A 21344-nucleotide genomic window follows, 5' to 3' on the forward strand; every position below is an offset into this window, starting at 1 on the left:
TTTCTGATGTCATTGTATTGGTTGTTCACATGTAAATGAGGTGAAACAGGCCAACGTGGAGAAATAAGCTCATTCTACCCACCATGCTTCCAAGTTGCTCCTTGAGCGTTAGCAGCAGAGTGGGAGAACTTTCCATCATCTGCCTGGAAGGGAATGAACTGGTAAGTCACACACCTGGTCCTGGCAAAGGGTTGAGCTGATCTACATGAGAAGGACCTTGTCTGTGTGTGTATAGGGGGGCTGGGCAGGGGAATTCCCTGGGTAAGTGTGAGTATAGACTTGAGAAATAGAATGTAGGAAATAGAATGTAGGAAGTGCTTCCAGTTATGTCCCTGGAAACTTCTCAGAGAGGCTAGGGGCTGAAATGCTGTTGTTCTTTAATGATGGTTTTCTTAAGACAAACATTGGAAGTTTCCTAGAAAAAGAATTGCTGGGTGAGTTCAGTCAAACTTAGGAAGAAATAAGGAGTAGAATGTGTTCATTTGTAATGTGCTCTTTGGACTGTTATTTTGTTTCCGTTTTTATATTTATAAGCTCATTTGGGTGCCATGGTTACATGTTAGAAGAATAACAAGGTTAAACATACTGTGTTAATCATAATGTCTGATTTTTAAGACCAGGCAAGATAAAAGGTCTTAAGTATATGACAATCCTTGTCTCTAGGGTAGTTTCTGACAATAATCTTCTAAGAATAAGAATCTTATTTGTTCAGTTCACCATTGTAGCTCCATTCTGGCACTGAGTATGTTTTTGTAAATATTTAAGTTCAGTGAATTTTCTTTTATATACCTAGAATCAAAACAAAAGTAAACTCTTCTTGCCCCATAGGGGCATGAAAGACCAAATGTTATTTAATTGCAATCCCATTCAAAAACTTATTTGATACAATATTGTAAAGTAATTAGCCTCCAACTAATAAAAATAAATGGAAAAAAAAAAGATATTCTAAAAGAAAAAAAAAAAAAAAAACTTATTTGATGGCTAATTACAAAAGAAGTCCAGAAGGGGAAGAGGTTGGTAGACATGTGGAGGGCAGAATGCCTTCACTGCTCCTAGAATGCCTAGGGTTGTACCTCCATGTTGGTGTGATCATTCACTACAAGCCAGGGATAATCTTTGCTCATCTTTGTTTTGCTGCCAGAGAAAATAGAAACCAAGGGTTGCAATGTCTGGCCCTTAGAGAAAAGGCTATTCAAAGGGTAAAACACTTGGGTTCTACAAAATGTGGACAGAGGGACGATCCTTGGGTTCCCAACTCTCCACAGGAAAACCAATCTCCCTTTTTTTCAAGCAAGATTGGCTATAATTTCTTAAAATTCTAACACAGTCAATTGAGGGTTCCAGTCTGTAGTTAAATGAGCATATGTTCCTCTGCTAAGACAAAGGTTCTATCTGAATATACTGGAAGAAGCACAGGGTTTTCTGTTTGGGGTAGCCATGGCAGGGACCCAGTCCACTTTGGGAGGTATGAAGTTTGATATTTGAGAACGTCTTATCTGGCTTCAGAGAATACCAATGTGAATGTAACACAAAGCTGGCAGGGCAGGGCTCTGATGGAAATGCCAGAAAAAAAAAATTTTCTGTTTTGCATGCAGGTTGGACTATCCTTTTGTCACTTTCCATCAGGTTCTGCAGTGCATCTAATAATTCTTTGATTTAATAGGCATAACCAAGTCACTGGGTAGCTTATGGAGAGAGAATAGTGTGACTTGACAAAATGGAAATCTTACCAAACACGCTTAACCATCACACCATCTTGATGGTTTTATGTTACAGAGTTGCAAGGGGTTGATCTGATTTTTAGAGGTGGATTCCTACTTCTTTGATTTTCGGAAATAAAATACATTCTAAGCAGGTACATAATATTAGAAAAAGTTATAGCTGCTAAGATGTTAAGCATCACTTTGCTTTGGAACAGTTTCAACATGAATGCTGATCTACACAGAAATACGTTTAAATGGTGCCTAGGATTACCTTTCAAAGTATGAAATTAAAACATTATTGGGTATATGTATAAGTATATACAGTATTTCATGTGTTGTTTTATGTGATTTCCACTCATTTTTAATTTAATTTAATCTTCAATACCCTCTATGAATTAGCATTATTTCCCCATTAGTAGAAAGGAGGTAAAGACTCAGACACAATAGCTTGCCATCAACACTTATTAGGAAATTATATTTTATTATGATTTTCATATGTATCAGAATCAAGTATATACATCTCTTACATATGAAATATCTTTCTTTTAACATATACGGACTTATTCAGTTAAGATTTTCTGCAAGGGGAAAATGAAAACAAACCCACATTGCCTTAGCCTCTGTTGCTTAGAAACAAAAAGCTGGTGAAAAAATTAAGTTGGTGCAAAAATAATTGGGCTTTTGCATTGTTGAAATTTACCATTTGATATTGGGATACATTCTCAAGTGTGGTTATTTTATACATCATTGTAATGTACATATATATCATTTTATGACTTTTTGCTAGTTATTACTTGCTGTTTCTATTTATTTTAGACTATATAACTAATGTTAGACAAAAAGTAAATTCAAGGGACTTTTTTATTCAAGTTCAAATGAGTTGTAAAGCAGCAGAGATAACCCACAACATCAACAATGCATTTGACCCAACTGCTAACAAATGTACAGTGAAGTGGTGATTCAAGTTTTGCAAAGGAGATGAGTGCCTTGAAAAGGACGAGCATAGTGGCCAGACGTCAAAAGTTGACAGCAACCATTTGAGAGGATCGTTGAAGCTGATCCTCTTAGAACTACACAGGAAGTTGCCAAAGAACTCAGCATTGACCATTCTATGGTCATTTGCATTTGAAGCAAATTGTAAAGGTAAAAAAGCTCGATAAGTGGGTGCTTCATGAGCTGACTGCACATCATCGTTTTGAAGTGTCGTCTTCTCTTATTCTACGCAACAACAAACCATTTCTAGATCAGGTGACGTGTGATGAAAAGTGGGTTTCACAGATAACCAGTGAAGACCAGCTCAGTGGTTGGATCGAGAAGCTTCAGAGCACTTCCCAAAGCCAAACTTGCACCAAAAAAAAACGTCATGGTCACTGTTTGGTGGTCTGTTGCCGGTCTGATCCACAACTTTCTGAATCCTGGCAACACCATTACATCTGAAATCTAGGCTCAGCAAACTGATGAGATGCGCTGAAAACTGCAGCATCTGCAGCCAGCATTGGTCAATAGAAAGGGCCCAATTCTACTCCACAACAACACACGACCGCACAATCACACATCACACAACCACGCTACAAAAGTTGAACAAATTGGTCTATGAAGTTTTGCCTCATCTGCCTGATTCACCTCACCTTTCTCCAACCGACTACCACTTCTTCAAGCATCTTGACTACTTTTTGCAGGGAAGACAATTCTATAACCAGCAGGAGGCAGAAGATGCTTTAAAGAGTTCATCCAGTCTTGAAGCACAGATTTTTACACTACAGGAATAAACAAACTTACTTCTCGTTGGCAAAAATGTGTTGATTATAATGGTTCTTATTTTGATTAATAAAGATGTATTTTAGTCTAGCTATGATGACTTAAAATTCACAGTGTAAAACTGCAGTTATTTTTGTACCAACCTAATACAGTATTCCAACCAGCTTTAACAATGTGTGTTAGTCGCTCAGTCGTGTCCAACTCTTTGCGACCCCATGGACTGTAGCCCACCAGGCTTCTCTGTTCATGGAATTCTCCAGGCAAGAATACTGGAGTGGATTGCCATTCCCTTCTCCAGAGAAACTTCCCAATCCAGGGATCGAACCCTGGTCTCTTGCCGCACAGGTAGATTCTTTACTGTTTGAGTTACAGGTAAATTTACAATAGTGGTTATTTTAATATAGAGATATATCTTATAGAACTTAATAAGAGATATGTACCTGGGTGGTCCAAATTAATTCTAACCAGTTTCTTCATCTCATTTTGCTCATCTGCTTCTCTTGCTGTGGAACAGATTTCTCTTTCCAAGCTCATGTTAGGAAATGGCCACCATCAGTGATCCCATGTTTATATCCACTCAGATAAAATCAAGTCCATTTTCACTAGAGATGTACCCTGGTCCAGGTGTGAGCATGTGACCCATGTTGAGTGGATTGATCAATGGCCAGAGGTTAGTGGCCTATATATTAACAGTTACTTCCACATAATCACACAAGATGAACAATTGTGAGGAAACCAGTCAGGTATGGGGGACCCAACAGTTGGTTTCTTCTGCAGAGGGTCCAGTCAGATACTAAGTTGAAAATGTTGGTCAGAATCTAAGCAAAGAAAAATCCCAGCTCTATATTCTCCACCAAACTTATATCTGATTCAGTTTCTAGGTGACTGAAACCATAAAAAGCATTGTCAGAAAATTATTTCACTTACATCCGTGGTAGAAATTGAAAAGGTAGGCAAAAATACCCTCCACAGTTTCATCTTGGAATTTCTATGCTACCAGGTGAACCAAATGAGATCCACAGAACTCTAAGGCATCTTTGAAGTTGTCTGGAATCTTCAAGGGCTCAACAGGCAAAGTGTTCATGAACCCAAGTTGGAGTGGTTAAAGAGGCAGTGCGTCAGCAAGCTCCATGTTCGATTCTGTATTTGCTTGGTCTTCAGGCCGTAGATGATGGGATTCAAGGTTGAAGGAATAATCAGATACAAGTCAGCTAACAGCACTTGGGTGCTCAAAGGCACTATGTCCTCCCCCAGCCAGGCCACATAGATGGATGCCATCCCAGGTAGGTAGTACAGAGCCATAACCCCCACATGGGAGCCACATGTGCTTAATGCTTTCAACTGAGCATTCTTTGAGAGATCAAAAACTGCCTGGAGAATCAGGATATAGGAAGCAGCAATAAACGCCACATCAGAACCCACAATAATGGAGGAAACAATCAGACTGTAGAGACTACTGGGCCTGGGGTCAGCACAAGCCAACTTGGCCACAGCGATGTGCTCACAGTAGGAATGGAGAACCACGTTGGAGCCACAGAAAGGCAGATGACTCACCATCCAGCTCAGTGGAGTCATTGATACAATAGCTCTGATGGTGATGGTCACACTCATTCCCAGCATCACTCGAGGTGTGAGAATTCTCTTATAGTGTAGGGGCTTACAGATGGCCACATAGCGGTCAAAAGCCATGGCCAGCAGCAGCCCCGTCTCCACAGCTGTGGCCGCATGGACAAAATACATCTGAGTGAAACAAGCATTAAAGCTGATGGAGTTGTCTCCTGAGGAGAAGATGCCCACCATCTTAGGCACCACTGAGGAGGCCATAACCATGTCCACAGCAGCCAGAACACACAGGAAGCAGTACATGGGCTCCTGTAGCATGGAATCCATCCAGATGACAGTCACTATGAGGGTGTTTGCTAACAGGGCTGTGGTATACATGATGCTCAGTGAGATAGCCAGCCAGAGATGTGAAGACTGCAGACCTGGGATACCCACCAGGATGAAGGTGGCAGGAGCTTCCGTTGTATGGTTGTAGGGTGACTCCATCATCACAGATGAGACTGCCTTCCTGTTAATGTATAAAATTAGGTAAGAATGCAATCCCAGAAGATTGTTCCCAGCTCTGATGTTAGGAAAGCCTGATTATATTCTCAATTCAGCGCACCACAGGATGAAGGAATCCACATGTGACAAAGTTATCCTATTCCCCCTTACATCCTCCTCAGTATTCTTTGCCTTACTAATTTCTATTCATTCTTCAAAAGCCTGCTCATGAACTACCTCCTTTGGAAAGTCTTTTCTTCTCTACCACCTCCCCCAGCCCCTGCCAGAACTAAATTAGGTAACTTAGGAACTTATGGAATCTCCTATGCTGACCTCTGAGGGATCTAAATTGACCATTCCAGTACTCTGCCTGGGACTTCATTCAATTATGTGTGTCTTGCCCATGGCCTTATAACTTGTACCAAGTGTGTGACCCAGAGTTCTGTTGCCCAGATCCATTAAGAGAAAATATGTGTACTCATCATAGCAAACAGTTGAATGAATGAGAAATCAGAGGAAAGAGTTTTTTTTTTTTTTAATCTCTGTATGGTAAGTTCCTAATATTTAATCATTGTTGAATGAAACAATGAACTTCCTGAGGTTAAACACATTGCATACTGCATCTTTTCCTCCTCAAATGCTTACTGCCCTAATACTGGATCTCTCAAGGCCTCAGGCTAGTGGGTAAACACATGGATATTGTGTGACTATGTTGACTTTACAATACTCAAGTAAAGCCCAAGAACTCTATCCCAGGTGTCCAGGCAACCTTAAATAAAGAGTGCTTACTTGCCAAGTCTTAAGACTAGACCGCTGTTTATAACATCCTGTCCGTCCCCTCAGGAAGAGGCTTTCAGGCTGAGACCTTTCCATATCCTTGGAAATCCTTTACTTGATTCTTTCTGATTGTTTCTCATTAGGCTTGGATTCTTCCTGAAAAATTGGGTCAATCAGATTGACAGTACTGGCCTCAAAATCCCATCAGCTACTGTAGCATATTCTCCTGTTAACCAAGCATGTTAATCAAATGTTAGACCAACATTTACGTGGTTCTCAATGCTAACCATATGACATGCATTTGCCCCTTCCAGTAGCTGCCTGGAGAGCCTACCACTGATTGACCCCACACCTAGCTACCAACAGCAGCCTTTACAAGAGACCTCATACGTTTTTTAAAAAGTCAAATTTCAAGAATATGATTGCAAACCATGGTCTTCATTGAAACAGACAAACAAAACACTAAACATAAGAAATGCCTTATAATGGAACAGACTGAATAAAGTAATTGTTGTTCAGTTGCTAAGTCGTGTCCGACTCTTAGTGACCCCATGGACTACAGCTTGTCTGGCTTCCCTGTCCTTCGTTATCTCCAGGAGTTTCCTCAAACTCATGCCAATTGAGTTGATGCTACCCAACCACCGCATCCTCTGTCGCCCCCTTCTCCTTGCACCCTCAATCTTTCCCAGCATCAAGGGCTTTTCCAGTGAGTCAGTTCTTCATATCAGGTGGCCAAACTATCTGTTTTCATGGTCAGAGAACCTTGCTGTGTCTAGCCACTGGGTGATAGATCATGAGAAGAGAAGGGAAAGCCTTTTGAAGTAGACTGATAGTACAGACTGAAAAAGACTTATTCAGTACATCTTTAAGATTGCTGTGTGTTTCCTGGATGCCACAGACTCAAGGTTAAGCATTATCCCTTAAAGAATAAAAAATGAGGTTGAGGAACCATACTGCCTCCTCCCCCCACCCACCTCTGATCCCAGATCTTTCCCTCTGCATCCCTGCTCTGTATAAAGCCACTTTTCTTCTGAGGACAGTCAGCTGGTGCCTGCCCATCTCTCCAACTTGTAGCAGGTCCTACCTTTCATTCCCTTGAGGCTTCATTTCCCTCATTACTTTTTCTTCTTGATTAGCACTGCTAGACATTTACATATCTTGTTAGTCCTTTCCAATGACATTTGGTCTGGTTGGTCCTTTTTTCTTATTATTTTACTCTTCAGTCTATTGCTACTGAAAAATTTTTTGCTAAGATCAACGATGATCTCTATCAGTGACATGTTGATAGGATGTTTTCAGTCCATCAACACTTTTCACTGTTTCAATCCAGTGCTTTCAGTCTTAAATTTTACTTACCCTATCCAAAACATTTAACATTACTTCTTGGTCTCATATTTTGGGGTTAATTTTTTATTGAAATATACATACTGTAAAATAGACAGTTGATAAAATTTTATCTGTGAGGACGTGAGCATAACCCATGGCTACTATCCAGATCAAGATATACAATTGCTTCCTGGTTCTTGAGGTGCACTCTTCTTCATGTTATGGCCAAGTTTTTCTAAAACATTTCCAGCCCACAACCTGCCTCTGCCTGCAACTCTACAGAGACATTCACATGAAGAGCTGGAGAGTGAATTACTAAAGAAGAACTTAGACAATCATTTAATTCAATAATGAAATCAAAGAATAGGTGAGAATTATTATTCCTATTTACAGGATTGAAAATACTCAATTCAAATGAAGATTGTCTTAAAGGTAAAAGCAGGAATGCATAATTTACTCAAATGAAGCCTTTGTGTTTATGATAAACCAATGCCTCCCCTCTCTAGGACAAAAAGCACGTGCTCCTAATAAGCCCTACTGTTCAGTTTCTATTCTCTCAAATTCCCCTGGTCCCTGAAAACGCTGTCTCGATTATCACAAAGTTAGACTAACCCCTTCCTCTCTCAGCTTTAAATCAAAATAGTCATGTGTTCCTGTTCCTGTTCTCTCCCCAGTTGTCCCATGATTTCCAGGATGTGAACTTGCTATCAGCAGTACCCACCAGCCCTGACTAGCCCATTTTAGTGGGGTTGAGAGCTTATATCCTCCTATCTAGGATGGCTCTGGCTTTGAGACTTCAAGCCCAACACCCAGTCCCCAGGTCAGTTACCCACATGCCTGGAATTTTCTCTATTTGACTTCCTCTGGTTGTCCACATTTCTTCCACTCAAAAGAAAGGGGATTTATATAAGATCCTTCAGGACAAGCAATATGAGATCATATATGAACAACATGGATGCATGGTGAGGAGTTTTGTCATTTTCAGAGACCTCCCATTAAGAGTCCTCTTCCCCCTGTAGATTCTCTATCACCCTGCTTTTCCCCTGGACACCCCAGCTTTCCCTGGCCTCTGCCCAGCAGCCAAACACTGTAACTTCTCCAGAGACTGATTTTTGTTTGTGCTGTGGTCCCCAGAGTGTTCCAGATTGTAGGAACATGCAGATGCCTAATGGTTAAAGAGTCTTTGTTTCTCCAGATCCTCAGAGGATACTTAAGAGTTAGAAGAATACAGAGTGTATTCTGAAAGGAAAACAAAAGGTCCAAGATTAGTTCGATTTTGAAAAATGTAAAACAAATGCACTGAAAGGAAAGCTCACTCACAATCTCCTTAGGCTAAAGTTTGGGTCTTTGTACTTCATGATTCTGATAACTACATAGTATTCTGCCTTCCTTTCTTCTAAATATATGACAAAAGGAGGAAAACAGAAGGGAATTGTGGAGAGAAAGGATAGGACTAGGTACAAAATGCCATATATTATAATGAAGGAGAATTAAGACTATATAGTTAGGCAATTGGCCCTTTAGAGTGATTGTTGTATGCGATAAAAATCATTCATCACAGGTCTTTAAAATATGATGTGGGAATGGTTGTGCTGGAAACAAACTGTGAGGCAAGTATATGAGAACTATGGGCTTTGCCTGTTGCAGGGGCTGCAATATATACATTATGTATTATGTATACACACTGATGCTGTGTAACGCAACCTCTGACATAGTTTTAAGTTTGAAGGTAGTGACTGTTGAGTTAGGATTTGGCAACAAACTAGATACTAGGTTAGGTACAGGCAGAAGGAAAATAAATCTGATAATGAAGAATAGTGAAAAAAAAATCTACCTTAATTGTATTGGTTGTTCACATATGAAGTAGGTGAACCAGGCCAAAATAGAGAAATAAACTCATTCTGCCCACCGTGCCTCGAAATTACTTCTTGAACATTATTAGCAGCAGAAGAGGAGAGCTTTCCATCATCTGCCTGGAAGGGAATGAACTGGTAAGTCACACACTGGTCCTGGCAAAGCGTTGACAATTCTATATTAGAGGGAACATGTTTTTTGTGTGTGGGAGGGTGGCTCCCTGGGGTAGTGTGCATTGAGTGGAGAAATGGATCTGTAGGAAGTGCTTCCAGTTATGTCCATGGAAACTTAGCAGGCATGCCAGGGGCCAAAGCAGTGGTGTTCTTTTTGTGCTTTTATTAAGACAAATCTTGGAAGGTTCCTGGAAAATGAAGATTATTAGGTGAATTCATTAAAATCTTGAATGAATTAAGGAATGGAATGGCTTCATTTGTAATGTAATCTTTGGGTTGTTTGCTTTTCTGTTTATAAGCTGATTTGTATGTTATGATTACTTGTTAAAAGAATTAAGGTTAAACCTATTATGTGTTATCATAATGTCTGATTTTCAAGACCAGCCAAGAAGATAAAAGGTCTTAAGTGTATGAAAATTCTTTCCTCTAGGGTAGTTGTTTATACTTCTCTTCTAAGAATGAGGATCCCTTTTTATAATGAGTATGTATATTTTTAATTTTTTTAATAAAGAAAGTATATACACATAGTCACAGATACAGGGAAAAAACACAGTATAAGAAAAGATCCCATTAACACTGTATTTACAAAAACAACACCAAAAATTCCAGGAATAAATTTAATAGAAGTAATATACAGGAACTAGATGGAAAAATATTATAAAATGCTACTAAGAGATATGAAAGGAAATCTAAATAAGTGAAATATATTTTGTCCTTTGATAAGATTCAATATTGAAAAGATATTGTTTCTTCTTAATCTATATATTACGTGAAATTCCAATTGATTTCCCTTCATAACTATTAAAATTTTGATCTAGAACAGGGGTCAGTGAAGTTTCTGTCTAAAGTATCTTAATATTTCAGGTTTTGTGGGTAACATAGTCTCCAATATAACTACATAATTCTGTCTTGTGGTAAGAAAGCAGTCACAGATAATGCTTAATGACTGTGTATTCTGATAAAAATGTATGGACACTGTGAAAAAAACAAACAAAAAACCAAAGAACAAGAACCTTTTGTGTCTGATTCACCATTGCAGTTGCAGTCTGGCAGTGTGTGTGCATATATAAATATTTAAGTGAGGGAACTTTTCATTCATATGCCTAGAATCAAAACAAAAATAACCTCTTCTTGCCACATAGGGGCATGAAAGACTGAATGTTATTTAATTACAATCCCATTCAAAAATGTATTTAATGACTAATTACAAAAGTGGTCCAGAAGGGGAAGAGGTAGGTAGCCATGTGGAGGGTAGAAGCTGCACTGCTCCTGGAGTGCCTAGGGCTGTACCTGCAGTTTAATGTGATCATTCACTGGAAGATAGGAATGAGCTTTGCCCATCCATATATTGTACTGGCAGAAAAACCAAGTGATGCAATGCCTGAGCCTTGAGGGGGAAAGCTTTTCAAAGGGTAAAATGCTTGTGTCCTGCAAAAGGTGGAGACAAAGGCCAAGAATCCCTGAGTTCCCAACTCCTTGCAGAAAATCTAATCTCCATTTTTTTTTCAAGAAGGATTGGTTGTAATCTCTAAAAAATCCAAACACTGAGAGTCTACTGTGGGTCCCAGTTTATAGTTAAATGAGCATATGTTGCTTTATATAATAGGTCAGGGGTCATATTTGAATATATTGGGAGAAGCACAGGGCTTTCTGTTTGGGGTAGCCATGGCGGAGAACCAGTCCACTTTTGGAAGTGTGAAGTTCAGTATTTGAGTACTAGCAGTGGGTCTTGGCTGGCTTCAGTGAATTCCAAAGTGAAAGAAACACAAAGCTGGCAGATAGGCTTCTAATGGAAATACCAGCAAGAAATCTCTGCTTTAAGTGCTGGCTGGACTATCCCTTTGTTGCTTGCCATCAGATTCTTTAATGCATCTAATAATTTTTTTTTTAATTTAATGGATGTGGCCAAGTCAGTGGGTTGCATGTGGAAACAGAACAGTATGATTTGTCAAAATGTAAATCTTGTCAAATATACTTAACCATGTCACTGTCTTGATTTGGTTTTATGTTATGATGTTGCAAGCAGATGGAAACTCATTATGATTTTTAGGGATGGATTCATACTTCTTTGATTTTCAGAAAAAGAAAACATTCTAAGGAAGTAAATAATATAAATGTTAGCAAAATGTATGGTTACTAAGTTGTTAAGTATCAAATCTCTTTGGAAAAGTTACTACATGAATACTGATCTACATTAGGGGCTTCCTTGGTGGCTCAAAGGGTAAAGTGTCTGCTTGCAATGCAGAAGACCTGGGTTTGATCCCTGGATTGGGAAGATCCCCTGGAGAAGGAAATGGAAACCCACTCTGGTACTCTTGCCTGGAAAAATCCCATGGATGGAGAAGCCTGGTAGGCTACAGTCCACAGGGTCACAAAGAGTCGGACATGACTGAGCGACTTCACTTCACTTTCACAGTTTCAATGGTGCCTACAAATACCCCTTAAAATTATGAAATTAAAATTTTATTGGGTATATTTTTAGGTATATACAGTATGTCAAATGTTGTTTTATGTAATTTCTATTCATTTTTAGTTTAATCTTCAGTACCCTCTATAAATTAGAGGGTTTGTTTTCCCGTCAGTAGAAAGACGATAAAGACTCAGATACAGTAATTTTTCATCAGCACTTATTATAAAATTATATTTTATTAAGATTTTCTAATGTAACAGAGTCAAATATATAGACATATCTATTATATATGAAATCTCTTTCTTATAACATATACCGACTATTCAGTTTAAAACTTTCTGAAAGGGGGAAATAAAGACAAACTCACATTGCCTAAATTTCTGTTGCTTAGAAACAAAAAGCTGGTGATTAGTACCTTATTCCAACTAGCTTAACAACAGAGGGTATATTAGAAGAATATAGAGGTATATCTTGTAGAACTTAATAACAGGGATGTACCTAGGTATTCTAAATGAACTGGGGCCAGAGAGCCAGATAGTTTCTTTATACCATTTTCCTAATTTGCTTCTTCTACTGTGAAAGAGTTCCAAGTTCATGTGTTAGAAAATGGCTACCATCAGTGATTCCAAGTTTACACCTTCTCAGATAAACCAGAATCCATCTTCACTGGACATGGACTCTGTCAAGGTATGAGCACATGAGCCAAGTTCAGTGGGTTCATCAATGCACAGAGGTCACTGTCATATATATGAACAGTTGCTTCCATATAATTACATGAGGAGAGATACATGTGTGCAAAGTGACTTCAAGTGTGTCCAACTCTTTGTGATCTCATGGACTGTAGCCTACCAGGCTCCTCTGTCTGTAGGATTCTTGAGGCAAGAATACTGGAGCGGGTTGCCATTTCCTTTTCCAGGGGATCTTCACGACCCAGGGATTAAACCCATGTCTCTCATGTCTCCTGCATTTGGCAGGCAGGTTCTTTACTACTAGTTCCACCTAGTAGTGGAATTGGAATTCATCAGATGTACAGTTTGTGAGAAAATTAGTCAGGTATGGGGCAACCTTGACTTCTTTTGCAAAGGGACTAGTAGGATACTAAGCTGAAAATGCAGGTCAGAAGCTAAGGAAAGGAAATCTCCAAATCTATAATCTCTGCCTAAACTCTACGTTTCAGATACTAGTTGACTGAAACCATTAAAGTTGTCAGATAATTTATCATTTCATTGGTCCTTGCTAGAAAATGAACAGTTAGGCAAAGAAAGGCAGTACTTGGATGCAGTCGCAAAAACAACAGAGTGATCTCTGTTTATTTCCAAGGCAAACCATTCAGTATCACAGTATGCCCAGACCAGTATCACATCTATGTCCAGACCAGTAATGCTGAAGAAGCTGAAGTTGAACGGTTCTATGAAGACCTACAAGACCTTCTAGAACTAACACCCAAAAAAGATGTCCTTTTCATTATAGGAGACTGGAATACAAAAGTAGGAAGTCAAAAAACACCTAGAGTAACAGGCAAGTTTGGCCTTGGAGTACAGAATGAAGCAGGCCAAAGGCTTATGGAGTTTTGCCAAGAGAACACACTGGTCATAGCAAACACCCTCTTCCAACAACACAAGAGAAGGCTCTACACATGTACATCACCAGATGATCAATACCAAAATCAGATTGATTATATTCTTTGCAGCCAAATGTGGAGAAGCTCTATACAGTCAGCAAAAACAAGACAGTGAGCTGACTGTGGCTCAGATCATGAACTCCTTCTTGCCAAATTCAGACTTAAACTGAATAAAGTAGGGAAAACCACTAGACCATTCAGGTATGACCTAAATCAAATCCCTTACAATTACACAGTAGACGTGAGAAATGGATTTAAGGGACTAGATCTGATAGAGTGCCAAAAGAACTATGGATGGAAGTCTGTGACATTGTACAGGAGGCAGGGATCAAGACCATCTCCAAGAAAAAGAAATACAAAGAAGCAAAATGACTATCTGAGGAAGCCTTACACGTAGCTGAGAAAAGAAGAAAAAAGCAAAGGAGAAAAGGGAAGATATGCCCATTTGAATGCAGAGTTTGAAAGAACAGCAAGGAGAGATAAGAAAGCCTTCCTCAGTGATCAGTGCAAAGAAATAGGGGAAAGCAATAGAATGGGAAAAACTAGAGATCTCTTCAAGAAAATTAGAGATATCAAGGGAACATTTCATGCAAAGATGGGCAGAATAAAGGATAGAAATGGTATGGACCTAACAGAAGCAGAAGATATTAAGAAGAGATGGCAAGAATACACAAAAGATCTTGTGTATATACACAAAAGATCAAGAATACACAATAAAAGATCATGACCCAGATAATCAAGACTGTATGATCACTCACCTAGAAACAGATATCCTGGAATGTGAAGTCAACTGGACCTTAGGAAGCATCACTTCAAACAAAGCTAGTGGAGGTAATGGAATTCCAGTTGAGCTACTTCAAATCCTAAAAGATGATCCTGTGAAAGTGCTGGACTCAATATGCCAGCAAATTTGGAAAACTCAGCAGTGGCCACAGGACTGGAAAAGATCAGTTTTCATTGCAATCCCAAAGAAAGGCAATGCCAAAGAATGCTCAAACTACTAACACAATTGCACTCATCTCACACGCTAGTAAAGTAATGCTCAAAATTCTCCAAGCCAGGCTTCAGCAGTATGTGAACCATGAACTTCCAGATGTTCAAGTTGGTTTTAGAAAAGGCAGAGGAACCAGAGATCAAATTGCCAACATCCATTGGATCATCGAAAAAGCAAGAGAAAAGCATCTATTTCTGCTTTATTGACTATGTCAAAGCCTTTGACTGTGTAGATCACAACAAACTGTGGAAAATTCTTAAAGAGATGGTAATATCAGACCACCTTACCTGCCTCTTAAGAAATCTGTATGCAGGTCAGGAAGCAACAGTTAGAACTGGACATGCAACAGCAGACTGGTTCCAAATCAGGAAAGAAGTACATCAAGACTGTATGTTATCACCCTGCTTATTTAACTTCTGTGTAGAGTACATTATGAGAAACGCTGGTCCAGATGAAGCACAAGCTGGAATCAAGATTGCCAGGAGAAATATCCATAACCTCAGATATGCAAAGGACACCACCCTTATAGCAGAAAGTGAAGAACTAAAGAGCCTCTTGATGAAAGTGAAAGAGGAGAGTGAAAAAGTGGCTTAAACCTCAACATTCAGAAAACCAAGATCATGGCATCTGGTCCCATCACTTCATGGGAAATAGATGAGGAAACAGTGGAAACAGTGACAGACTTTTTTTGGTGGAGGGTGGGGCGTTGGGGTGGGGAGGGGGGAGGGAGCTCCCAAATCACTGCAGATGGTGACTGCAGCCATGAAATAAAAAGATGCTTACTCCTTGGAAGAAAAGTTATGGCCAACCTAGACAGCATATTAAAAAGCAGAGACATTATTTTGCCAACAAAAGTCCATCTAGTCAAAGCTATGGTTTTTCCAGTAGTCATGTATGGATGTGAGGGTTGGACTATAAAGAAAGCTGAATGCTGAAGAATTGATGCTTTTGAACTGTAATGTCTGAGAAGACTCTTGAGAGTCTCTTTGGCTGTAAGGAGATCCAACTAGTCAACCCTAAAGGAAATTATTCCTGAATATTCATTGGAAGTACTGAAGTTGAAGCTGAAACTCCAATACTTTGACTACCTGATGCAAACAACTGACTCATTTGAAAAGACCCTGATGCTGGAAAGGATTGAGGGTGGGAGGAGAAGGGGTGACAGAGGATGAGATGGTTGGATGGCATCACTGACTCAATGGACATGAGTTTGGGTAAACTCTGGGAATTGGTGATGGACAGGGAGGCCTGGTGTGCTGCAGTCCATGGGGTTGCAAAGAGTCAGACACAACTGAGCGACTGTACTGAACTGAACTGAAGCAAAGATACCCTTATAGCTTTCTCTTAGAACTTGTTTAGTGCCAGGTGAACCAGACCTTCCAGGTTAACTAAAGCATCTTTGGATTGGCTAGAATGCTCAAAGTCTGAAGAGACTTGTATTCATGAACCCAAGTTGGAGTGGTTAAACAGGCAGTGCGTCATCAAGCTCCATGTTCGATTTCGTATTTGCTTTGTCCTCAGGCCATAGATGATGGGGTTTAAGGTAGGTGGGATGACCAGATACAAGTCAGCTAACAGCACTTGGATGTGCACAGGCATTATGTCTTTCCCTAGCCAGGGCACATAGATGGATGCCATCCCAGGTAAGTAGTACAGAGCCATAACCCCTACATGGGAACCACACGTACTTAATGCTTTTAACTGAGCATTCTTTGAGGAGAGACTGAATGCTGCCTGGAGAATCAGGATGTAGGAGGCAGCAATAAACGCCACATCAGAACCCACAATAATGGAGGAACCAATCAGACTGTAGAGACTACTGGGCCTGGGGTCAGCACAAGCCAACTTGGCCACAGCGATGTGCTCACAGTAGGAATGGAGAACCACATTGGAGCCACAGAAAGGCAGATGACTCACCATCCAGCTCAATGGAGTCATGAATACGGTCGCTCTGATGGTGATGGTCACACTCATTCCCAGCATCACTCGAGGTGTGAGAATTCTCTTATAGTGTAGGGGCTTACAGATGGCCACATAGCGGTCAAAAGCCATGGCCAGCAGCAGCCCCGTCTCCACAGCTGTGGCTGCATGGACAAAATACATCTGAGTGAAACAAGCATTAAAGGTGATGGAGTTGTCTCCTGAGGAGAAGATGCTCACCATCTTAGGCACCACCGAGGAGGCCATAACCATGTCCACAGCAGCCAGAACACACAGGAAGCAGTACATGGGCTCCTGTAGCATGGAATCAATCCAGATGACAGTCACTATGAGGGTGTTTGCTAACAGGGCTGTGGTATACATGATGCTCAGTGAGATAGCCAGCCAGAGATGTGAAGACTGCAGACCTGGGATACCCGCCAGGATGAAGGTGGCAGGGGCTTCCGTTGTATGGTTGTAGGGTGACTCCATCATCACAGATGAGACTGCTTTCCTGTTAATGTATAAAATTAGAAAAGAAAAGGATGCAATCCTGTAAGACGTGTTCCCAGCTCTGGTGTTAAAAGAGCCTATTATTATTCTCAACTTAGTGGGCCGCAGGTTTAAGGAACTGACATGTGACAAAGTTTTCCTGCTCCACCTTCCATCATTCTCAGTATTATTTGCCTTACGAATTTCTATCACTATTCAAAGACCATGAGTTACCTCCTTTGGATAGTCTTTTCTACTTTCTGCCCCATCTCATGACAAAACTAAATTAGGTACCTTCAGAGCTTTTATAGGCTCTCATCTGTGCTTACCTCTGAGGGACCTAAACTGATCATTCCAGTACCATACCTATGACTTTGTTGTATTCAATCATGTGTTTCTTGTTCATGGCCTTATAAACTATACCAAGTGTGTGACCCAGAGGTGTTGTGCACAAGTCCATTAAGAGAGGATATGTGTACTCATTATAGCAAAAAGTTGAATGAATGAAAAATCAGAGGAACGAATGTTTCTTTTATTTCTGTATGACCCGTTCCTAATATATAATCATTGTTGAATGAAACAATGAACTTCCTAGATTTAACATGTAATGTTTTTCATCTTCTCCTGCCTGTAACTTTCACTACCCTAATACTACATCTCTCAAAGCCTCAGGCTAGTGGGTCACGACACTGATTGTGTGACTGTTTGACTTTACAGTACTCACATAAAACCCAAGAACTCTTTTCCAGGTGTCCAGGCAACCTTAAATAAAGAGTGCTTATTTGCCAAAGCCTCGAGACTAGCCAATCATTAGTTATCACCTCCTGTCCCTCCCCTCAATCAGGGGCTAAAAGGTTAAGAACTTTCCATATCTTTGGACATTGTCTTCACTTGATCATTCTTGGGTTTCTCATCACTTCTAGCTCCTCCCTAAAAAGTTGAGTAGATAAGAGGAATGGAGAACTGACTTCAGAATCCCATCAATGGCAGTGGCCAAGCAGTAGACCAACATTTTCCTGGTTCTCAGTGCTAATCAGGCAACACACATTTGTCCCTTCCAGTTACCCCCTGGAGAGCCTATCACTAACTGACTCCACACCCAGGTGCCAACAGAAACCTTGATGAGAGTCCTCAGAAGTTTTCTAAAAAGCCAGACTTATGGGATATAATTGAAAACCATGGTCTTTATTAAAACAAAAAAAAAAAACAAAACCCTAAACATAAGAAATGCCTTATAATGGAACAGACTGAGTAAATAATGAGCTCTGTATTATAGTCAGAGAACCTAACTGCATATAACCACTGAGTGAAACATCTTCAGTGATAGATCATGAGAAGATAAAGGAAAGTTTTTTAAAGTAGGATAATAGTGTAGAGTGAAAAGAAAATTATTCAGGGTATCCTTAAGACTGCTGTTTGTTTCCTGGATGCCATAAAGCCAAGATTGAGCATCTTTCCTTTAAAGAGTTGAAGAGAATCTGAGGAATCAGAATGGTTCTTCCTGCTATTTACCTCTGATCCAGGATCTTCCTCTCTGGATCTCTACCCTGTATAAATCTACCTTTCTTCTGAGAGAAGTCTCATCTAGTGCCTGCCCATCCCTCCTCTCTAGCCTTGGAAAGTTGTCTCAGGTCATACCTTTCATTTCTTTGAGGTTTTAGTTCCCTCATTCCTTTTTCTTCTTGATTAGCAGTGCTAGGGATTTACATGTCTTAATAGTCTGGTCCATTGGCAGAACATTTGGTTTGGTGGGTCTATTTATAAGTATTACTATCTTACTCTTCAGTCTGCTGTTACTGAAAAAAATTTGCTAAGATCAGCAATTACCTCCATCAATGACATGTTGCCAATCCAGTGTTTTCAGTCTTTATTTTACTTGACCTATCCAGAACATTTAACACTGTTGCCTGCTTCTTTATTTTTTGGTTAACTTTTGACTGAAATATAGCATCCATATGGTAAAAGGGACAGTGTAAGTTTTATCTGTGAGAACATGAACACATCCTCATGGCCACTACTAAGATCAAGATATACAATTGCTTCCTGGTTCTTGAGGTGCACTCTTCTTCAGAAAGCTCTGGCCAAGCTCTCCTAAAACATTTCCAGACCACAATCTGCCTCTGCCTTCAAAACCCTGCAGAGACATTCACTTGAAGAGCTGGAGAGACAATACCAAAGAAAAGCTTAGACAAGACACTTAATTCAATAACAAAATCATAGGATATGTCAGGATATTTTATTTCTATTTAAAGAATGGGAAAAACTCAATTCAAATGAAAATTGTCTTAAAGGTAAAAGTAGTAATCCATAATTCAGTCAAATGGATCCTTTGTGTTTATGATAAATCAATGCCTCCACTCTATGACCAAAAGCACATGCTCCCAATCAGTCCTACTGCTCAATTTCTATTCTCTCAACTCCCCCTAGTCCCTGAAAACCCTCTCTCCTTCATTCCAAGATTAGACTTACCCCTTCCTCTCTCAGCTTTGAGCCAAAATAATCATGTATATCCTGTTCCTTTTATCTCCCCAGTTGTCCCATGATTTCCAGAATGTGATCTTGTTATCAGCAGTACCCACGAGACCTGGCCAGCCCTTTGTAGTGGAGTTGCTTATATCCTCCTTTCTAGGGTGACCCTGGCTTTGAGACTTCATCAAGCCCAACTCCCAGTCCCCAGGTTAGTTACTCACATCCCTGGAGTTTTCTCTATTTGACTTCCTCTGGTGGTCCACATTTCTTTCGTCCAAAAGAAGGATTTGTACAGGACCCTTCAGGAGGAGCAACACAAGATCAAATATGAACAACGTGGAGGCATGATGAGGAGTGTTGTCACTTTCAGAGCCCTCCCATTGGGAGCCCTCTTTCCCTTTAGATTCCCTATCACCCCACTTTTTCCCTGGACACCCCAGATTCCCTTGGCCTCTGCCCAGCCGCCAACTCCTCCAGCGACTGATTTTTCCCTGTTCTCTGGCCCAAGGGAGCTTTCCAGATTGCAAGGAGAGACAGGTGCTTAGTGGAAAAGAGTTTGTTTCATGTCCTCAGAGGATAACTAATAAGGAATATAACACATATTCTGAAAAGAAAACAAGGCCCAAAATAAGTTTATCTGATTTTTAGAGATTGATTCCTACTTGTTTGATTTTCAGAAATAAAATACATTCTAAGCAAGTAAATAATAGCAATATTAGGAAAATCTATGACTGCTAAGTGGTTGAGCATCAGATCTCTTTGGAACAGTTACTTTGTACATGCTTATCTACACAGGAATACAATATCAATAGTACCTATGACTACCCCTTAAAATTATGAAATTAGAAATTATTGGGTATATTTTAAAGTATGCACAGTATGTATGTAAGGTATTATTTTATGTGCTCATTTTGAAATCTAATCTTCAATGTACTTTATAATTAGCATTGTTTCCCCATCAGTACAAAGGAGATATTAAGACACAGAGACAGTAACTTGCCATCAACACTTATTTGGAAATTTTATTAAGATTTTCAAATACACTAGAGTCAAATATATGTATCTCTTACATATGAAATCTCTTTCTTTTTAACATATACTGACTATAGAAATTAAGACTTTCTGAAAGGAGAAAATAAAAGCAAACTCACATTGCCTTAGCTTCCATTGCTTACAAACAAGAAGTTGGTGATTAGTACACCATTCCAACTTCCTGAACAATACTAGGTACATAGGAAACAGAGGTATATCTTATAGTACTTAATAACAGGGATGAACTTGTGTGTTTGAAATGAATTAGAATCAAAGAACCAATTTTATGATCAGATTTCACTTTCCAAGCACATGTGTTAGAAAATGGCCACCATCAGCGATTCCAAATTTACATCTCCTCGGGTAAGCTGGAATCCATTTTGACTGGAGACAGACTCCGTTCCAGGTATGAGCACATGATCCAAGTTGAGTGGATTCATCAATGGCCCAGAGGTCAGTGTATTATATATTAATAGTTGCTTCCATATAATCATATAAGGAGAAGAGTTGTGAGAAAATCAGTCAGACATTGCAGACCCAACAGTTGGTTTCTTCTGCAGATGGTCTGGTAGGATATTAAATTGGAAATGTAGGTCAGAATCTAAGGAAAGAAAAAATCCCAAATCTATATTCTCTGCCCAGACTTATCTCTGACTCAAATACTAGTTTATTCAAACCATTATATTCATCAGAAAATAAATCATTTCATTGACATCCTTGCTAGAAATTGAATAGCTAGGTAAAGTTAAACTTTACAGCTTCTTCTTAG

At 39.7% G+C, this 21344-nt stretch overlaps 2 protein-coding genes across 2 annotated transcripts; both read right to left on the reverse strand.

The window, feature by feature from the left end:
• Window positions 1-4528: 4528 nt before the first annotated feature.
• Window positions 4529-5534, reverse strand: LOC122450182 (olfactory receptor 52I2-like). Its single transcript, XM_043482388.1, has one exon. The coding sequence runs from the start codon at window positions 5511-5513 to the stop codon at window positions 4542-4544; it is 972 nt and encodes a 323-aa protein (XP_043338323.1). The 5' UTR covers window positions 5514-5534; the 3' UTR covers window positions 4529-4541.
• A 10568-nt stretch (window positions 5535-16102) lies between these two features.
• LOC122450582 (olfactory receptor 52I2-like) lies at window positions 16103-17138 on the reverse strand. The gene has a single exon (XM_043482935.1). It carries the CDS (start codon window positions 17075-17077, stop codon window positions 16103-16105), a length of 975 nt encoding a protein of 324 aa, XP_043338870.1. The 5' UTR covers window positions 17078-17138.
• Window positions 17139-21344: the final 4206 nt, after the last annotated feature.

The sequence above is a fragment of the Cervus canadensis genome, chromosome 11 (genome assembly GCF_019320065.1).
Source record: "Cervus canadensis isolate Bull #8, Minnesota chromosome 11, ASM1932006v1, whole genome shotgun sequence".
Lineage (NCBI taxonomy): Eukaryota > Metazoa > Chordata > Mammalia > Artiodactyla > Cervidae > Cervus > Cervus canadensis.